At 46.5% G+C, this 14,891-nt stretch overlaps 4 protein-coding genes across 4 annotated transcripts; 3 read left to right on the plus strand and 1 right to left on the minus strand.

The window, feature by feature from the left end:
• Positions 1–836: 836 nt before the first annotated feature.
• UV8b_03792 (uncharacterized protein) lies at positions 837–4,397 on the plus strand (the record flags this gene model as incomplete). Its single annotated transcript, XM_043141290.1, has 8 exons — positions 837–881; positions 944–1,125; positions 1,184–1,525; positions 1,604–1,721; positions 1,786–3,559; positions 3,636–3,823; positions 3,965–4,245; positions 4,313–4,397. The coding sequence occupies 8 exons, from the start codon at positions 837–839 to the stop codon at positions 4,395–4,397; spliced, it is 3,015 nt and encodes a 1,004-aa protein (XP_042997224.1).
• Positions 4,398–4,692: 295 nt separating this feature from the next.
• Positions 4,693–6,138, minus strand: UV8b_03793 (uncharacterized protein; the record flags this gene model as incomplete). The annotated part of the gene is made up of 5 exons (XM_043141291.1): positions 4,693–5,147; positions 5,236–5,357; positions 5,425–5,543; positions 5,610–5,690; positions 5,848–6,138. 5 exons carry the CDS (start codon positions 6,136–6,138, stop codon positions 4,693–4,695), a joined length of 1,068 nt encoding a protein of 355 aa, XP_042997225.1.
• Positions 6,139–6,563: 425 nt separating this feature from the next.
• On the plus strand, positions 6,564–7,814 carry UV8b_03794 (uncharacterized protein; the record flags this gene model as incomplete). The annotated part of the gene is made up of 3 exons (XM_043141292.1): positions 6,564–6,699; positions 6,841–7,180; positions 7,259–7,814. The coding sequence occupies 3 exons, from the start codon at positions 6,564–6,566 to the stop codon at positions 7,812–7,814; spliced, it is 1,032 nt and encodes a 343-aa protein (XP_042997226.1).
• A 216-nt stretch (positions 7,815–8,030) lies between these two features.
• UV8b_03795 (uncharacterized protein) lies at positions 8,031–8,514 on the plus strand (the record flags this gene model as incomplete). Its single annotated transcript, XM_043141293.1, has 2 exons — positions 8,031–8,051; positions 8,314–8,514. 2 exons carry the CDS (start codon positions 8,031–8,033, stop codon positions 8,512–8,514), a joined length of 222 nt encoding a protein of 73 aa, XP_042997227.1.
• Positions 8,515–14,891: the final 6,377 nt, after the last annotated feature.

Genomic DNA, 14,891 nt, shown 5'->3' on the forward strand with positions numbered 1-14,891 from the left:
TTTTTTTTTTTTTGCCTCGGCAGTTCGCACGTCCGTTCTGCCACGTCTCCAACCTTCACCGCCCGCCAGCCCTCAACCCCCGTTTGCCGGCCCGACGATGATCCCACATACATAGATGCTTGCACATATCTAACTAACAGCGTGGATGGTGTTCAGCGTGCATCTCGAGTCTCTCAATCCCACTTCTTGCGCAAGTGCAGGCGACTAATTCTGCAAACGCGCTCTCTATGAATAAGGGGTCGGCACCATCCGAACGAGCACAGCACCGCACCTTCATCCACTCTGATGTTCCTCAGGCAGGCATCGCAAGCGATTGAGCCAGAGTCGCACCTCCCCACCCCGCGCTTGTTAGGTGTTGCAACGTGCGCGGAGTCGCGGACCAGCCGTTACATAAGGAGTACGAGGTGTTTTCTTATTTTAAAAAGGTCAATAATATTAATCCAAGATAGTAATACGTAATCATGTTGTTTCTTGAGCGGTTCTCAATATTTACTCACCAGATACTTACCTCGTAATTATAGCCTTTGTAATCAGTACTATGTGCCCCTAATGCGGTCCATCGTGATACGGTGCTTACCTAAGGCAGGTGACCTACCTTAGGTAAGTGACTGTGAGTGTACATATTTGTACCTAGGTATGCACGTTGTACGTGTGTGAAGGCAAGTACAGAGACTTTCTTCTGATAAGAACTTGCCTACCTCATGTTCAGTGGCTCCGAGTAACCCTCTCACGTCTTTATTTTTAGTGGTAAAGTGGCAACCATTTCAGCCATTCAGACAAAGTGCGACAACTCGATATGTTTGTTGCCGTTCCACATCAAATGGCAGAAAATAGCGATGGAAGATAGCGGGTTTCCTTGGACCCTTGGACATGTCCATTCCGTGAGTGTTGCAGGCAAGACTTTCAAAAATGGCAATGAACATTCCATTGATGCTTCTCCCAGCTCATTTCATCGCTCTACGACCCAAAATCGCCTGACAATGTCGCCACTACCCAAGCTTTGCTTGCCAGCTTCCAATCTTCGCCACAAGCTTGGTCTATGGCCTACGAGTTGCTTAAACTGCCGGATGAAAAAGTCAAGTTTTTTGGAGCTCTCACCATCATCGTCAAGCTTAACAGGGATAGGTGTGTTTGGGGAAGATCGCTGCCCAAGATATCCATTTCCAGGGCTGATAGATCATAGTGCCACGCTTAATGAGGAAGACGCCAAAGAATTGTTGAAGCATCTGATGACATGGTATCTTAGCTCTTTGAAGGCTTCTGCCAGTTTATTGGTGCCGCGCAAACTAGCATCTGCTCTAGCCACATTTTTTCTCCATTTCCATCAGCTATGGCCAAATCACGTCCGTCACCTCACCATTTGCATGGTTGAGGATCGATTCTACGACCCGTTCTCGACGGATCGCCCTCAGGATGTGTCAGCTCTGGTTTGCAAGGCGGACGGAAACACCTTGAAAGCAATATTGTGGGTCATTACTGGTATCATGGAAGACGTCACCAGGCTTGAATGGAACATCATGAACAAGTACGTTGAAATGGCCCGACTCAGCGCCTTGCATCTTACCAACAAATCACAGCCACGGGCATAGACTAACTGCCCTAGTACTGGCTTGTTCACCTCCGTAATTCAGCATACGTCTGATGCCGTGGCTCTTTTGTTTCAGGGTTTGACAAGCCACCGTATATCTGTGGCCGGCAACGAAGTCGTCAAGTGTCTGCAGGTACTCAAGCTAAATCCTAACTGGTTGTCTGGGAATTATTGGTCTGCTGATCTCTTCACTGCAGTCTTGGATTCTGTTCGCCCAGAGATTGCCCTCACGAGACAGCCACATTGTTGGGTTACTGAGGCAGCTAATGCCTACGGTTATACAACTATTACCCGTGGATACCCAATTCGAAGTTTCGGCGGAATTGCTCATAGAAGTCCTCAATAGTTACCCAACCTTGCTAACCAACAATGAATTTGAACTGTTGGCGAGTCTTCTAATCAGTCCTTGGTCCGATGAACAATACCAACGCCTTTTCCATGAAAGTCCGGATTTCGACTCGACTCAATTCGGGCATTTACTCCTTGCCTTTGGCGAAGAAAGGTGTCAGTGGTTGATGCAGACGAATGATGGTCGAAGCAAATCCATCCTGGCCAAGCTGTGCGGCTTGTTAACTTCTGAAGGCGTACCTGGTATTGAAAACCGCGTCTTCGTTGCCGCCATTGAGTTTTGGTCGAACCTTACAGAAACCATGTCAGATCTTGTGTATTCGGGGGAAATTCCTACAACACCATGGGCAAAGCAAGCCTTGGACTCGGTTTTGGAAGCGGTCTCAAACGCGTGGCACAAAATCATTTACCCGCCCCAAGAAGTTGTCAACAAGTGGGACTCGTCTGATAGGGTCTTCTTCGCGGAGGCTCGGAAGGATGTGATTGACTTCTTCCAATCCGTGTACAGCCTATGTGGCTCTCGAATGGTAGCCATCTTTGTCGAACTTGTTCTCACTGCGGTAAATGACGCAGCCTGGCCTCGCTTGGAGGCGGCCACATACTGCTTAGCTGGGCTTGCTGAATGTGGCAGGGGGGATGCCGCGCTGGATGTGCTCATGACCCCTGTTTTTGAATCGTCTCTCTTCACCGACCTTGCCTCGCCAAACGGCAATATACCCAATCGCACAAGACAAACATGCGTCTACATGATCGAGCAATATACGGAATACTTTCAGAGAAACATATCTTCGCTCGCCCCTGCTTTGAGGCTTTTGTTTCATTTGCTCGGCGATCGATCCATGGCCGCAAGCGCATCAAAGTCCATACTACGGTTATGCTCATCTTGCCGCCACCACCTCTACTCGGAAGCTGATGGATTTTTGGCCGAATATCGAAACCTATCCCTCAACGAAAGACTTGACTGTACTTGCAGTGAAAAGATTGCTGGTGCCATCGCCTCTGTTATCCAGGCCATTCCCAACCAGGATGAAAGAAGTCACGCAAGCACCATGCTACTTGAGCACGTTTATAATGACGTGCTTCTCGCGAAAGAACTATTTGGCCGCTCTGCAGAAGCAAAAATGTCCCGCGTCGGGCATCAGTGCGGCTGTGACACCTGGACGCTAGAGCATCCAGCATTGCATTCGGCTTTAAAGGCTCTTAAATGTCTGCACAGCATTGGCAGAGGCTTTCAATCTCCCGCGGAATCGCCGATTGAGCTTGATAACGGCAGCCTCTTGAAGGCCAAGAATGATGGCCACTTGGCCTTGTCACACAGGAAGGTAGTGGAAATAATCACCGATATCGAAGCCATCTTTGGTCAGAATGCCGAGGTAATGGAGCTGATCTGCGCCATTCTTCGCTGCGGATTTTCCGAAGGTGAACCAGGGCCGTTCGTGCTCGATGTAGACGTAGTCACCAGATACTTGACTAGTCACAACGTCAACACTCCGAGACCGGGCTTGCTGGTCACCACGGCTGCTTCATTTGTTAGCTCTCTTCAAATACGGACGGATGTCGACAAGGAGTCAACTTACGCTGTGTTACTTCATTGGGTGGTTTCACTTCTCCGGAGTCTGTCCGGTAAGCAAGGACACATCCATCCCCTGGCAGGAACGAAGACGCTAATGACATGGGGGTTGTCATTTCATATGACCAGGAGAGCCGGAACGAGATACGGAGCTCTCTCACAATGGAATCGACTTCGTTTGCCGGTTGCTTATCAAAAGCCCAAGAACCTTGCTGAGCTTGCAACCCGCCGCCGCCGCCGAGTTCTTTTTCCTGTTTACTCTCCAAGTTCTGGACGGCAACGAGCCATTGCCAAAAGGTGCTGCTGCAGAGTTCTGGGTAAGTCCAAATCACCGTCCTCAAACTCGACTTTTCCTATCCTCATTCTATTTGGAGTCTCATTTTTGGCGTCACTTTTGCTTTTTTGACCTCACGTCGGAAAAAAATCGTTTTCTGAATACTTACCAATGGCTTATGAAGGCAACCTTTACGGCACTACAGGGCGATCAAGCCGATGTACAAGAACCCATAATGCGAGTCATGGACATGCTCGGCCCATTATTGGTTCAAAGCTTAATCAGAAACATTGGTGGTCGTGGTTCTAGAAGTGAACTGGACAAACTGAGTGAGCCTCTTAAGAAGCTCATTGTTCGATTCCCGATGGCAAAACATTGGCTCCAAACTGCTGTCAATCATGACTCCTTTCCAAGCAGCAAGGTAACGTCGGAGCAAAAGGCGCTATTTGTCAGGAAGCTTCTAGCGTATGTAAATTCTGCCGCGTTGTACTTGAACGCAAACTTAACCTCTCTGTGCTGACGGCGAATAAAGTCTTAGGGGCTCACGACCGACGAATCAAATTGTCCGAGAGTTTTGGTTGTCAGCCAGAGGCAGCAATTTCTCCTATGCTTCTTGACCTCAAGTCGTGGTCGGCATCATCTCCAATGGTCCATATCAAAGAGCTGCATTATACTCTGATACCACTATATCCATCTGCACCCCGTTGAATAGTCTGATAGTAGTTTGTATTGTTGGAAACTTGAGGCCAGTGGAACGGCACATTGATTTACCGAACACATTCTGGTATTCTTGATTTGGTTCATTCGATAGGTAATGGTGAATCTGGAGGACTCAATCAGTCTAATCAATGCATGAGATATGATACAATACACCGTGGTGTGAGGGATATGGAGAGCGTTCATTATGGAGTTTCATAGCCCAGTTGCGGCCCGGACTATGCACATGGTTTCATCTGCACTTTGTCGTGCCCTGCGCGCACCCTCAGCAGCAACATGATCTAGGTAGAGACTCTCGGCTCCCATGAGTTCATTATAACGACCTGTGATGCCCTGCAACCCTGCAATGACGGCATTTGATACGGTGTCTTTGAAGGAGCGAGTGTCGGCTGCGCCATATACTTGCGCCAGCTGCTCTGGGTTTCGTTTCTCGGGGTCAAAGGCTGAGAGTATGTTGAGCAGATTTGACACTCCGGGCCTCGCGGCTGGATCAAATGAGATTCCTGGTATGGAATCGGTAAGCGCCATAGATATCTTGGTTCGGATGTCCTCTGGCGTGTCAGTGATTAGAATCCGCGACCGACCCAGCTCGTGCGACTTGGACATCTTTGATGTTGGATCCGACAGGGACATGATGCGATGTGCTGGAGCTGCTCGGGAAGGGGTTACTTGACTGCCCAAACGGGGGTTTTATTCTGACACGAGTTTTATCAGTAGGTGGTCGGTGGGGTCACGTACAAGCAGCGATGGTATGAGGACGGACGAGGTGCGCACCATATGCGTGGTTGAAATTGGTGGCACACTCACGGGCAAACTCCAGATGCTGCCGCTGGTCATGACCGACGGGAACATGTGTGGCACTGCTCTCGCTCCGCGGTTTAGTTGACTGAAATCGAATCGGGGGCCGAGCGGAAAGGGCTCTCATACCGGTGAACGAGGACATCGGCGGCTTGCAGAACTGGGTAGGACAGCAATCCAAGTTTCAGACGGTTTCCAACGGTCTGTTCGGCCTCGGGGCGCCCCGGCGCGACGATGTTGAGTTTTTGCTAGCCCCTGGGTCAGACGATTGCGGTTTTCTGCGTTCTGAGGTCAGACGTTCCAGAGTGCCATACCTTCCATTGCGTCATCCTGGACAAGTAGCCGACAGACGAAGTGCAGGCCAGAATCCACATGAGTTCCGAATGGGCGGGCACCTATAGCATTTCGTTTTGCGTTCCTTTGTGTCAGAGTCGTTTTTCGCACGGTTGAACCATGGTCTTGCTGCGTGCCTAGTGACCTGTGCGAAATTTTTTTCTTTTTTTTTTTCCTCTCCCCCCCCCCCCAAAGAAAGAAGCGGTGGTCTGGACTAACGGAAGACTGGTAGAATAGCACGGATCTTCCGGGATCTAAGCCGATAGCTAGCAGCGCAGCCAGGCTCTGGCGTTTCTGAAGCCTCAGCTGCGCCGGGTTCTGCGGTGTGGTGATGGCGTGGAGGTCAACGATGGAGTACATCAGCTTCGCGCTGTCGGGCTCCTGTTGCTGCAGCTGCACCCAATGCCGCAGCGCGCCGACGTAGTTGCCGAGATGAGGGATGCCCGTGGGCTGTATGCCCGAGAAGATAACTCTGCTTCCGGGGCTCTGGACTGCATTCTCGTGTCGCATCTCGCTGGCAGCACGACGCTGGCCATGGAGCAAGTCCCTGGACAATGGGTATGACCTTGGCCTCGAGCGGATACCGATGGCGGATAATCCCGAAAGGCAGCCGTGCGCAGGTGGTTTACTTTTGCACATCCTCGTTGGATTTACTTGGGGCCTAGCTTGAGGCCATACCCGCGTTTGGAACAGGCTCGGAGCTTCGAGATGCTGCGATGCTTGAAGTCATGGCCAGCATGCAAGGTACATGCTGTACATGTACAAGTACCCTGCACAGGTCGCGAACTCATCACGTGACTTCAGGCCACTCCTCCGCGGTTCGCGCCCCTGGTTGAAGATGGAACCTTGCTTTCTCTGAACCCACTAGCAGTGGGCTTTCAGAGGGCCGGTTGCCAGTTGTGAATGGTGGACAGTGATACTTTTTGGTTGCCAGAATGAGGATAGGTTGTTTGCAATTTTCATCCCAAGTCGGCAAAGTCAACGACAACATTAGCAGGGCAGATGAAGTGCTTGAACACGCCGCCCCAGAACGTCTTGATCTTCTGGTCCTGCCGGAACTAGCCTTCTCCGGTGAGTCTTGCCATCTCCTACTTCTCTTTAATTCTCGTAGACCAAGCAACAAGCTTGGCCACGCACGATAAAGCTCCATCTTACCTCTGCACAGCAATTGCCAGGAACACATCGTACTCGTACTGACTTACACGCGGCAAGGCTATAATTTCTCCTCTTCAAGGCATATCAGCCCGTGTCTTGAAAATGCAGGATCCGGGATAAGCTCCTTGTGGGCCATGAACAACGCTTCGAAGCATGACTGCACCGTCGTCGTAGGATATCCCGAGAAAGTGGATCTGGTGGACAACTTGCCGGCGAACCCCGAGCACTACAACTCGGTTGTCGTTGTTCAGGCAGATGGCGATGTTGTGGCAAATTACAGGAAGACGCACCTGTACTACACCGACGAGACCTGGGCCCGGGAAGGACCTTCGGGATTTCTCTGCCAACGGATGCCTGGACTAGGGACTGTGGCGTTGGGCATATGCATGGATCTCAAGTACGTGTAATCACCGCTTACAGGGACTGCATCCATCAGCATCAGCATGAGCATTACTCTAACCAACAGCTTCACCAGCCCCTATAGATTTGAGGCGCCATGGGATGCATTCGAATTTTCGACGTTTGCCCTGCTGTCAGGTGCTCGACTGGTGGTCGTCTCCATGGCTTGGCTGACGCCGCAAGACCCGACTTCCTTTAACACAATGCCCAGTGAACCAGACATGACGACGATGATGTACTGGGTTAGCAGAATGGAACCCATCATTCGCGCTGAATCGAACCAGGAGGTCATTGTTGTGTTTGCAAACCGGTGCGGATCAGAAGACGAAGCTACGTTTGCAGGGACCAGTGCTGTTGTTGGAATTAAATCGGGAGAAGTATACATTTACGGGATTTTGGGACGTGGCGAGTCCGACCTTCTGCTTGTTGATACCGACAAACCTCCGTTCGCGAAACTCATCTATCGCCCAGGCAGCAAAGCGGTGGCTGCTTCCGAGGCAAGCATTGCTCAATGTCCTGCTCCCGTTGTCCAAAAGGACCACGGTAAAACTCAATCAGTTACAGAAGCCACTCCAGCAGCCAGCAGCTGGCCGTCGAAGCACGGAGGAACAACGAACATCTGCCAAGGGTGAAGGGGTGGACCCGCGCCAAGTCAAGCACAAGCCATCGCACAAGTGCCACGAACTCACAATATGGCTACCCGATGTGAAACCCAAATGCAAGCATTATAACTGAGAAACATTTTGAACCATGCACCCCGAGCTTTAATTCGCACCATTCTCGACGCAAAAAGCGAGGGACGGACCAAGCCAAAACGGCAATTCTGCACACGGTTGGCCTGTACAGCAATGGAAGACTCTCATGCTGATGTAAGGCCCGATCACAACGACGACCGAGCCCAAGCTTCCGCCAACTCAGACCCCCTTCATCATCTACTTTGCGAGCTGGAAAACCATCAAACCCACCTCACCGCAGTGGATCCTCGTCGGTGTTTTCAAGCAAACATTCATACGTCGATAAACCACAGTCCTGGTAATATCGCTATATCTACCGACCAGTTGGTGGTCAAAAACGGAGTGAAACAAATTCAGCAGGCCGAAACAGTGAAATGGATGGCTGATGATGATCCAGGCCTCATTGTGTATTGAGGATGACGATGCCGATGCGCCGTTCCATGACGCTACTGGAAGAATTGGGAAATGGGTTCAAATGATCCAAACGCCTCGAAAACCTCAAGCTTCCGCGCAATACGACTACCAAAAGCTGCAACAATCTGCACAGCATAGTCGATCACCCAGATGGTTGATAACTACCGGCATGCACAATCTCTAGAGCCGCACCGAGCTATGAAGAGATGATGAGAAAAGTCGGCGATCTCGTTCCACGGTTGCTGGGAGAAGGCCGGACTTGAAGCTCTTTGCCCAGGGCTTCAAAGTTTGGCTCAGGAAGAGACAGCTCCAGTGCCAGCGGAGATTATACTTGGATAATAATGGATATGTTGGAGAAGGACGACAGATTCCTACGGGTCAGAGGACGACACCTGTTATCGGAGCTTGCAATCAGCAGCGCATTGTTCATGAGGGAAGAAGTGGTGACTTGTCCGATTCCGTGACGCCTCTCAAATTTGCGACGAGTATCCCCCCCCTCTGGTAGAGTTTGCCCGCCAAATAGGGAATCGAGAGCCGGATTCGCTGTTCTTTCGTCCTGTTGAGGCAGAGCCTTCCAAAAGTCGCGGAGCATCTAGTGCTGGACTTGAACAGGGTCGAGTTGTTCCCATATTGTTCAGTTTCTTCCGACTGAGATTAAAGAACAAGAACCAGAAGGGTCGAGGAAGGGCCAGATGGCGCGTAAGCGACGAGCATCACATCGCTTCAAATATTTACGGGACACTTGATTAAATCTGTTCCAAGGCGGCAAACGTGTGCAGAATCTTTGGATCTTGCCGAACGCCGCCTGGTCCAAGAGAGGCAGTTGCCTAGTTAGTCTACGAACGCCGATTTCAATCGACAACCTGGAAACTCTTCGAGTCGAAACAAAAGCCAGATCGACCGACATTAAGGCCTGACATGGAATAGGAGATGAGATGTTGCAGCAGATACGGGGCATGGCCTCCATTTCCTGGGACAAGGGAATGTCGGAGATGTCCTGCCTCTCAAGTGAAGTCGATATATCAAAGCCCGCTTCGGGAGGTCAGAGCGACGCTCACTGGATAGCCTAAGATGTTTGGAGTTAGAGGGTCCGCGTCCACTGCCACCTGGCCACTGTGTTGGTACCGAAATGGGATGCGCAGATTTCGGGGGCCGTGGAGAAGGTCTCATTGAAAAGATGAGGAGCCGGAGCCGGTACCCCTGCTACGCGATCGCACTGAGTATCATGATAGTATACCCAGCGCCTGCAGCTGGAAGAATGAAAATCAGCCTTCCCAGGTTTGTGAAGTGGGCGGTCCTTGACCTTTATACTCTCGTCGTGGTGTGCACACCATCTGCAGCTTCCTCCCGGAATTCGACAGGGGGGGGAGGCCCCTTTCGCTGCGCTGTTCCCCTCCGCCAGCATGCTCGCTTCGCTCCCATTCGCTGTTACTCGCCGTTTCCCTCCTGCCTGTCGGATCAACGTATTGACCGCTTCCGCGTACCTGCTGCTCCCAGTCGTTGCACTCCACCATCCCGACCTGTGGTGGGTTGGGGCCGGGGGCCGGGGGACCCTTATACCGGTATAAGGGTCCCCCGGCCCCCGGCCCTAACCACAACGTAGTAGAGGTGCTGGATGGGACTAGTCATACACGAGCGTAGCAAGGGGTCATATACGGAAGCGACTAGAGGGAGCGAGAGTGGTAAATAGACCAATGGGAACGGAGTGAACTATAGTAGTAAGGGGAATATCGCAGTAGAAGGGGGCCCCTTATATATATATATTTCGGGAGGAAGTTGCATATTGGTATGCATACTATAATGAGAGTATAAGAAGCAGGCTTCGCCTACTTTAATTGACTAGAGATAGTCTACTTTTATTTACCTATAAGTAGTAGATAGAGTTAGGCAAGTGAAAACGCCGCCCCCTAATTATATCAAAAGACGAGGTACTAAAAGAAGATAAGAGGATAAGGTGTCGGAATCGCTGTCGCAAGGTGCCCAATTGGGCACACTGCGACGGATATGCCGCGCACACTGCCGCACACACGATGTAGCCCCTTTTGCCCCTTTGCCCCTAAGCCCGGTAGGGCACGCAGGCAGCCCGGCCCGACTGCGCCGATGCACGTGACCACGGCACGCACAAAAAGGCCATATTGTGTAATTACTCTCTTTTGCTTCCTTTCTTTCCTTTAAGATAGTCAGTTATTAGTAAAGTCAATCAATCCTTTACTTAGTGACCTCCCAGTACATAATACCACGCGCGCGACCCTATATACAACTAGGTACCCCGAGTTTATATCAACACTAATCAGTAGTGATAACCACCACTCATAGGATTATATCCCGCAAAGAATGGTGCATTATAGATTAGTAAGATTACTCTCGAAGAGATGATTTCTATTGCAAATCGTACTAATTAGGAAGGTAGATAACCTATTCCGTTGAACGGTTATACTGCCGACTAATTAGAAGAACGATATAGACCTCTTCCACCTCTATCTATTACGAAGGAAGAAAATATACTAACTATTACAATCTTTAAAGATACCCTTAGTAGATTTAGGAGGCGGCTGACTTATTCCGTTAAATGGTTACCTGCTTACTATAGGAGGTAAATAGCTTATTCTATTAAACGGTTATTTTGCTAATTAACCCCTTTCTTTCTTTTTTTACCCTTATGGATATCCTTATAAATACCCTTACGGATAAAAGCCCCCTCGAATCTTATATTCCCTATAAGATTGAATTTTGCACTTTTTGCAAGAGTAAATCTTACACTCCTTGCAATACATCCCCCCCCCCTCTCGAACCCTCCTCTTAATACTATAGCACAATTACAATTATCAATATTACGACTAGCAGTATTATTATTATTATAACCGGCATTGCCTAAAAAGTTATAGTGATTTGCCCCCCTATTTAATAATAATTAGGCCACCGCGATAGAACTAATTACCCCTAATGCCACTACTATGGCATTATATAACCGCCTGGCCTTCTTAATCTATACCTATAAGAAGGACTATATAATTGACGATGACCTATAGGAACTATTTTATAAAGACTATAGTAAATAGGATGAATAGCTATTTAACCGCGTTAATCCTCTATTCCTATGCGAATTCTATATATACTTACGAGACTATAGTGTATATATTGGAATATTAGGCTTTCTAATAATACCAACCCTAATAGAATGCCTTTAATAATAATAGAATCCTAAATAGCCTTAAGAAGAGATTAACTATTAATTAGGGCGTAAGATATTCTAGTTACAATTTAACCTTTATAAAGAAGTATTAATACCTATCGGCAATTTCGATTAAGAAGTTATAGGCTTATATATAGGCTTATGAAATTCATTATAAGTACCTACCGCAGTAAGACCCTTAAGAAGATCCTTATAAGCCTTAATATTAAAGGACTTTATAATACTAAGGGTAGCACAATTATAGTTATAATAGCCTATTATTCCCCCCTCTATATCGAAAAAGCCTTTTACCCCTACCCCTACCGAAAAAGAAAAGGGCCGATCCTAATAACTAAAAGGGAAGACGCTTATTTATAATAGGCTGCTATTCGAAATAGAAGAGAGCTCCTATTATTAATAATTGTAAAGGACTGGCCCTAGGGCGGCTGCGAATAGGCGTTAATAATATATATTAAATAGACTAAAGAGGAAGGAAAAGGATCCAAATAGGAACCTTCTATCTAGTCTATTTATATCCCGATTATAATACATATCGGAGTCCTAGTATAGTCCTGTGACTCCATCTATTACCCTTCTTAGGCTAGACGCAGGCATAGCCCGAGTCCTAGCTATATTATAGCGCAAGCGTAGCCCAAGCCTATAATATACCCCCCTCCTCCTCCTTAGAGTCGGAAGAATAAACCATTTAAAGTTATCCCCTTTATATATCGCCCCCCAATTAAAACCTCTTATAGCCCTCGAAAATAACCTTAATTAGATATATAAAATATCAATCGGGCGTATAGATATACTAATATATAACCAATGTAAATATAGCGGGGGCTAGAGTCGGTATACTTTAGGTAGATATAATAGAATCTTATCGAAGCCGGTCGTAGTACTATTAGCTAGAAGGAACGGTATTGCAGCTATCGCAGAGTAGAAAAAATTTTATTGCCAGCCGTCGGTAGGAATCTATCTATACTAAGGCTTCTTCCTTTATCTATTTCTCTTTTATACTTTTTTCTCCCTCTCTCTATCCCTATGCCTACCGTTACTAAGGCTATTATTCCTAATAGTAAGTCTATAGCATTACTACTATCGTGAGAATTGTCCCTACTAATAAAGTAGCGCTATTAAAAGTTCCTAAATCGTTTGTATTAGGTCCGCATAGTAAATCGTCCGGTACTAATAGGTATTTAGGTCCCCCCATTTACTATTATATTAGATTCGTCGCTATATCGTCTAGAGGACTAGTAGATAGAAATACGCCTATCGCTTAAGACCCTTCTATAACCCTATTAGTTCTATCCTAAGTGTTTACTAGGGACTCTAGAGGTGCTAGGCGTAGAGGAGGTTTCTAACTAGAAATGCTATTATAGCTACTACGATTTATACCCTCCTTAGGACGGTCGTATATTTCCCCCTTTAGCTTTAAGCTTATTATTATTTCTAATAATAATAAGAGTTCGGTAGAGCCCCTATCGCCTAATATAGGGGCCTTATTATCCCTTTTATATCCTCCCGCCCTTTCTTATATAGGAGTCTTATTATCGGTAGGGGTAATACTAATAAAAACTTCTTTTTCGATAGCTATTATCCCTAAGACCCTATCGGGAGTACTATTAGCTCCCTCCTTATCTATAATTACGCCCTAAATACCTTCGTATACTAGAAAAATACCGCCTTTACTTACTACTAGATTATTATATTAGCGGTTATAAAAGAAGTGCGCTATAAAGGAGTTCTTTATTTAGGGGGATTCTAAAGGATTAAATGCTAATAATATCGAGGAGGTAAAGTATACCTATATCGCCTATATATAGTATACTATAGATACCGGAGAATATATCGTCTATATGCAGTCCAATCGCTCTTAGGTATATATTTAATACCGTTAGAAATATAAGATATATATCTAGTACGAGCGTATAATATCGATAAATCCCTAATTATAGCGGGTAATAAAGCATATCGTCCGTATAGTATAAAAGAAATAAAGCATTAAGGAGGCCGCCTATCTGAAGGTAGGAGATATCTTAGGCCGAAAGGCCCGTCTTCACCTTAAGTTTAATATACTATATTATCAATAGGATAAACTATAGGCTATAGCGTAAGAGCATACTATAACGGCCCTTTCTGTATATACCCCGGCTGCTAATATCGGCGGGTCGACTCCTACTGCGCCTATAACGATTATTATTCCCTCTGCCTTAACTATTAGGTCCTAATAAGCTAGCGGCAACTCTATAGCGCCTATTATATAACTACTTGCAAAATAATAATAAGATATATAGATTATAGCGGAGGCGATAACTAGTTTCGTACGTTAGGTTACCCCCGCTATACCTATACCTTATACTCTGCCTATTTCCCCTTGGTTAGCATCCTCCCTATATACCGGTATAGCCTTGCTTTAGGCCCCTATATTAATAACCGCGCCGTAAGCTGAGGCTAGTTCTATTACTACCAGCTTAGCATTATAAGTATTTCCCCCTAGACCTATTACGCCCTATTATAGGTATTTAAGCTATACTATGCCTAGTTGGTATCTGCCGACTATACTACTAATACTGCTGCTACTATTCCTGCCCTACTATCCTATAGTCCCCCCCCTTCCCCTATATGCCCCCCTACTAAATCCCATAAAGGGGCAGAGGAATACTAATAAGGGTAAGAATAATAGAGGCAGTAGGAATTAAGGAATATAGGAATAGGGCTAAAGTTACTAAGAAATAAAAGATAAACGCTAAAACTTATTAGATTACTTTACTAAAAAGGAAAAAGATTAATATATTTTTTTTTTTTGTATTATTAGACGATATTAAGGTTATAGGTCTAAAATCCAATCCTAAGGCTATATAAGTCTATTATATATCTAAATATCCCCCTATTTAGCTTTAAATGCCTTTTATACTACTATCTCTAAAAAGTTCTCTAGGGGTTCCTATATAGGTAAATTATATCCTTTCTATTTAATAAGTATATTATAGTTCCGCCCTTAACTTTAAGTATTTTTCGCAGCTAAAATCTCTTCTACTTTATATTCTTTATATAGCCGATTAGAGTCTTAGGGTAGTATAAATAGGGGACTAAGTTATATATCGGTTATTTCCTAATTTAGTAGTAGGTTAGAAGCCGCTCATTTGATTAAATTAATATAGAAAATTAGGTAAATACCCTATAGGATATTAAGTCGAATATTAAGCAGGGATAGTATAGCTATAACTATATACTTTACTAAGATTTAGTCAAGCTTCTTATAAGGCCGGTTTATCTTAATATTGCGTAAGGTAAGCTATACCTAATCCCTAATTTAAAAACATTCCGCCAAATAGTATAAACGGTTAATTGCATCCTACTGCCTCTACTATATAAAGGCGATAGCG

Source organism: Ustilaginoidea virens, chromosome 3, assembly GCF_000687475.1.
Source record: "Ustilaginoidea virens chromosome 3, complete sequence".
NCBI classification, from domain to species: domain Eukaryota; kingdom Fungi; phylum Ascomycota; class Sordariomycetes; order Hypocreales; family Clavicipitaceae; genus Ustilaginoidea; species Ustilaginoidea virens.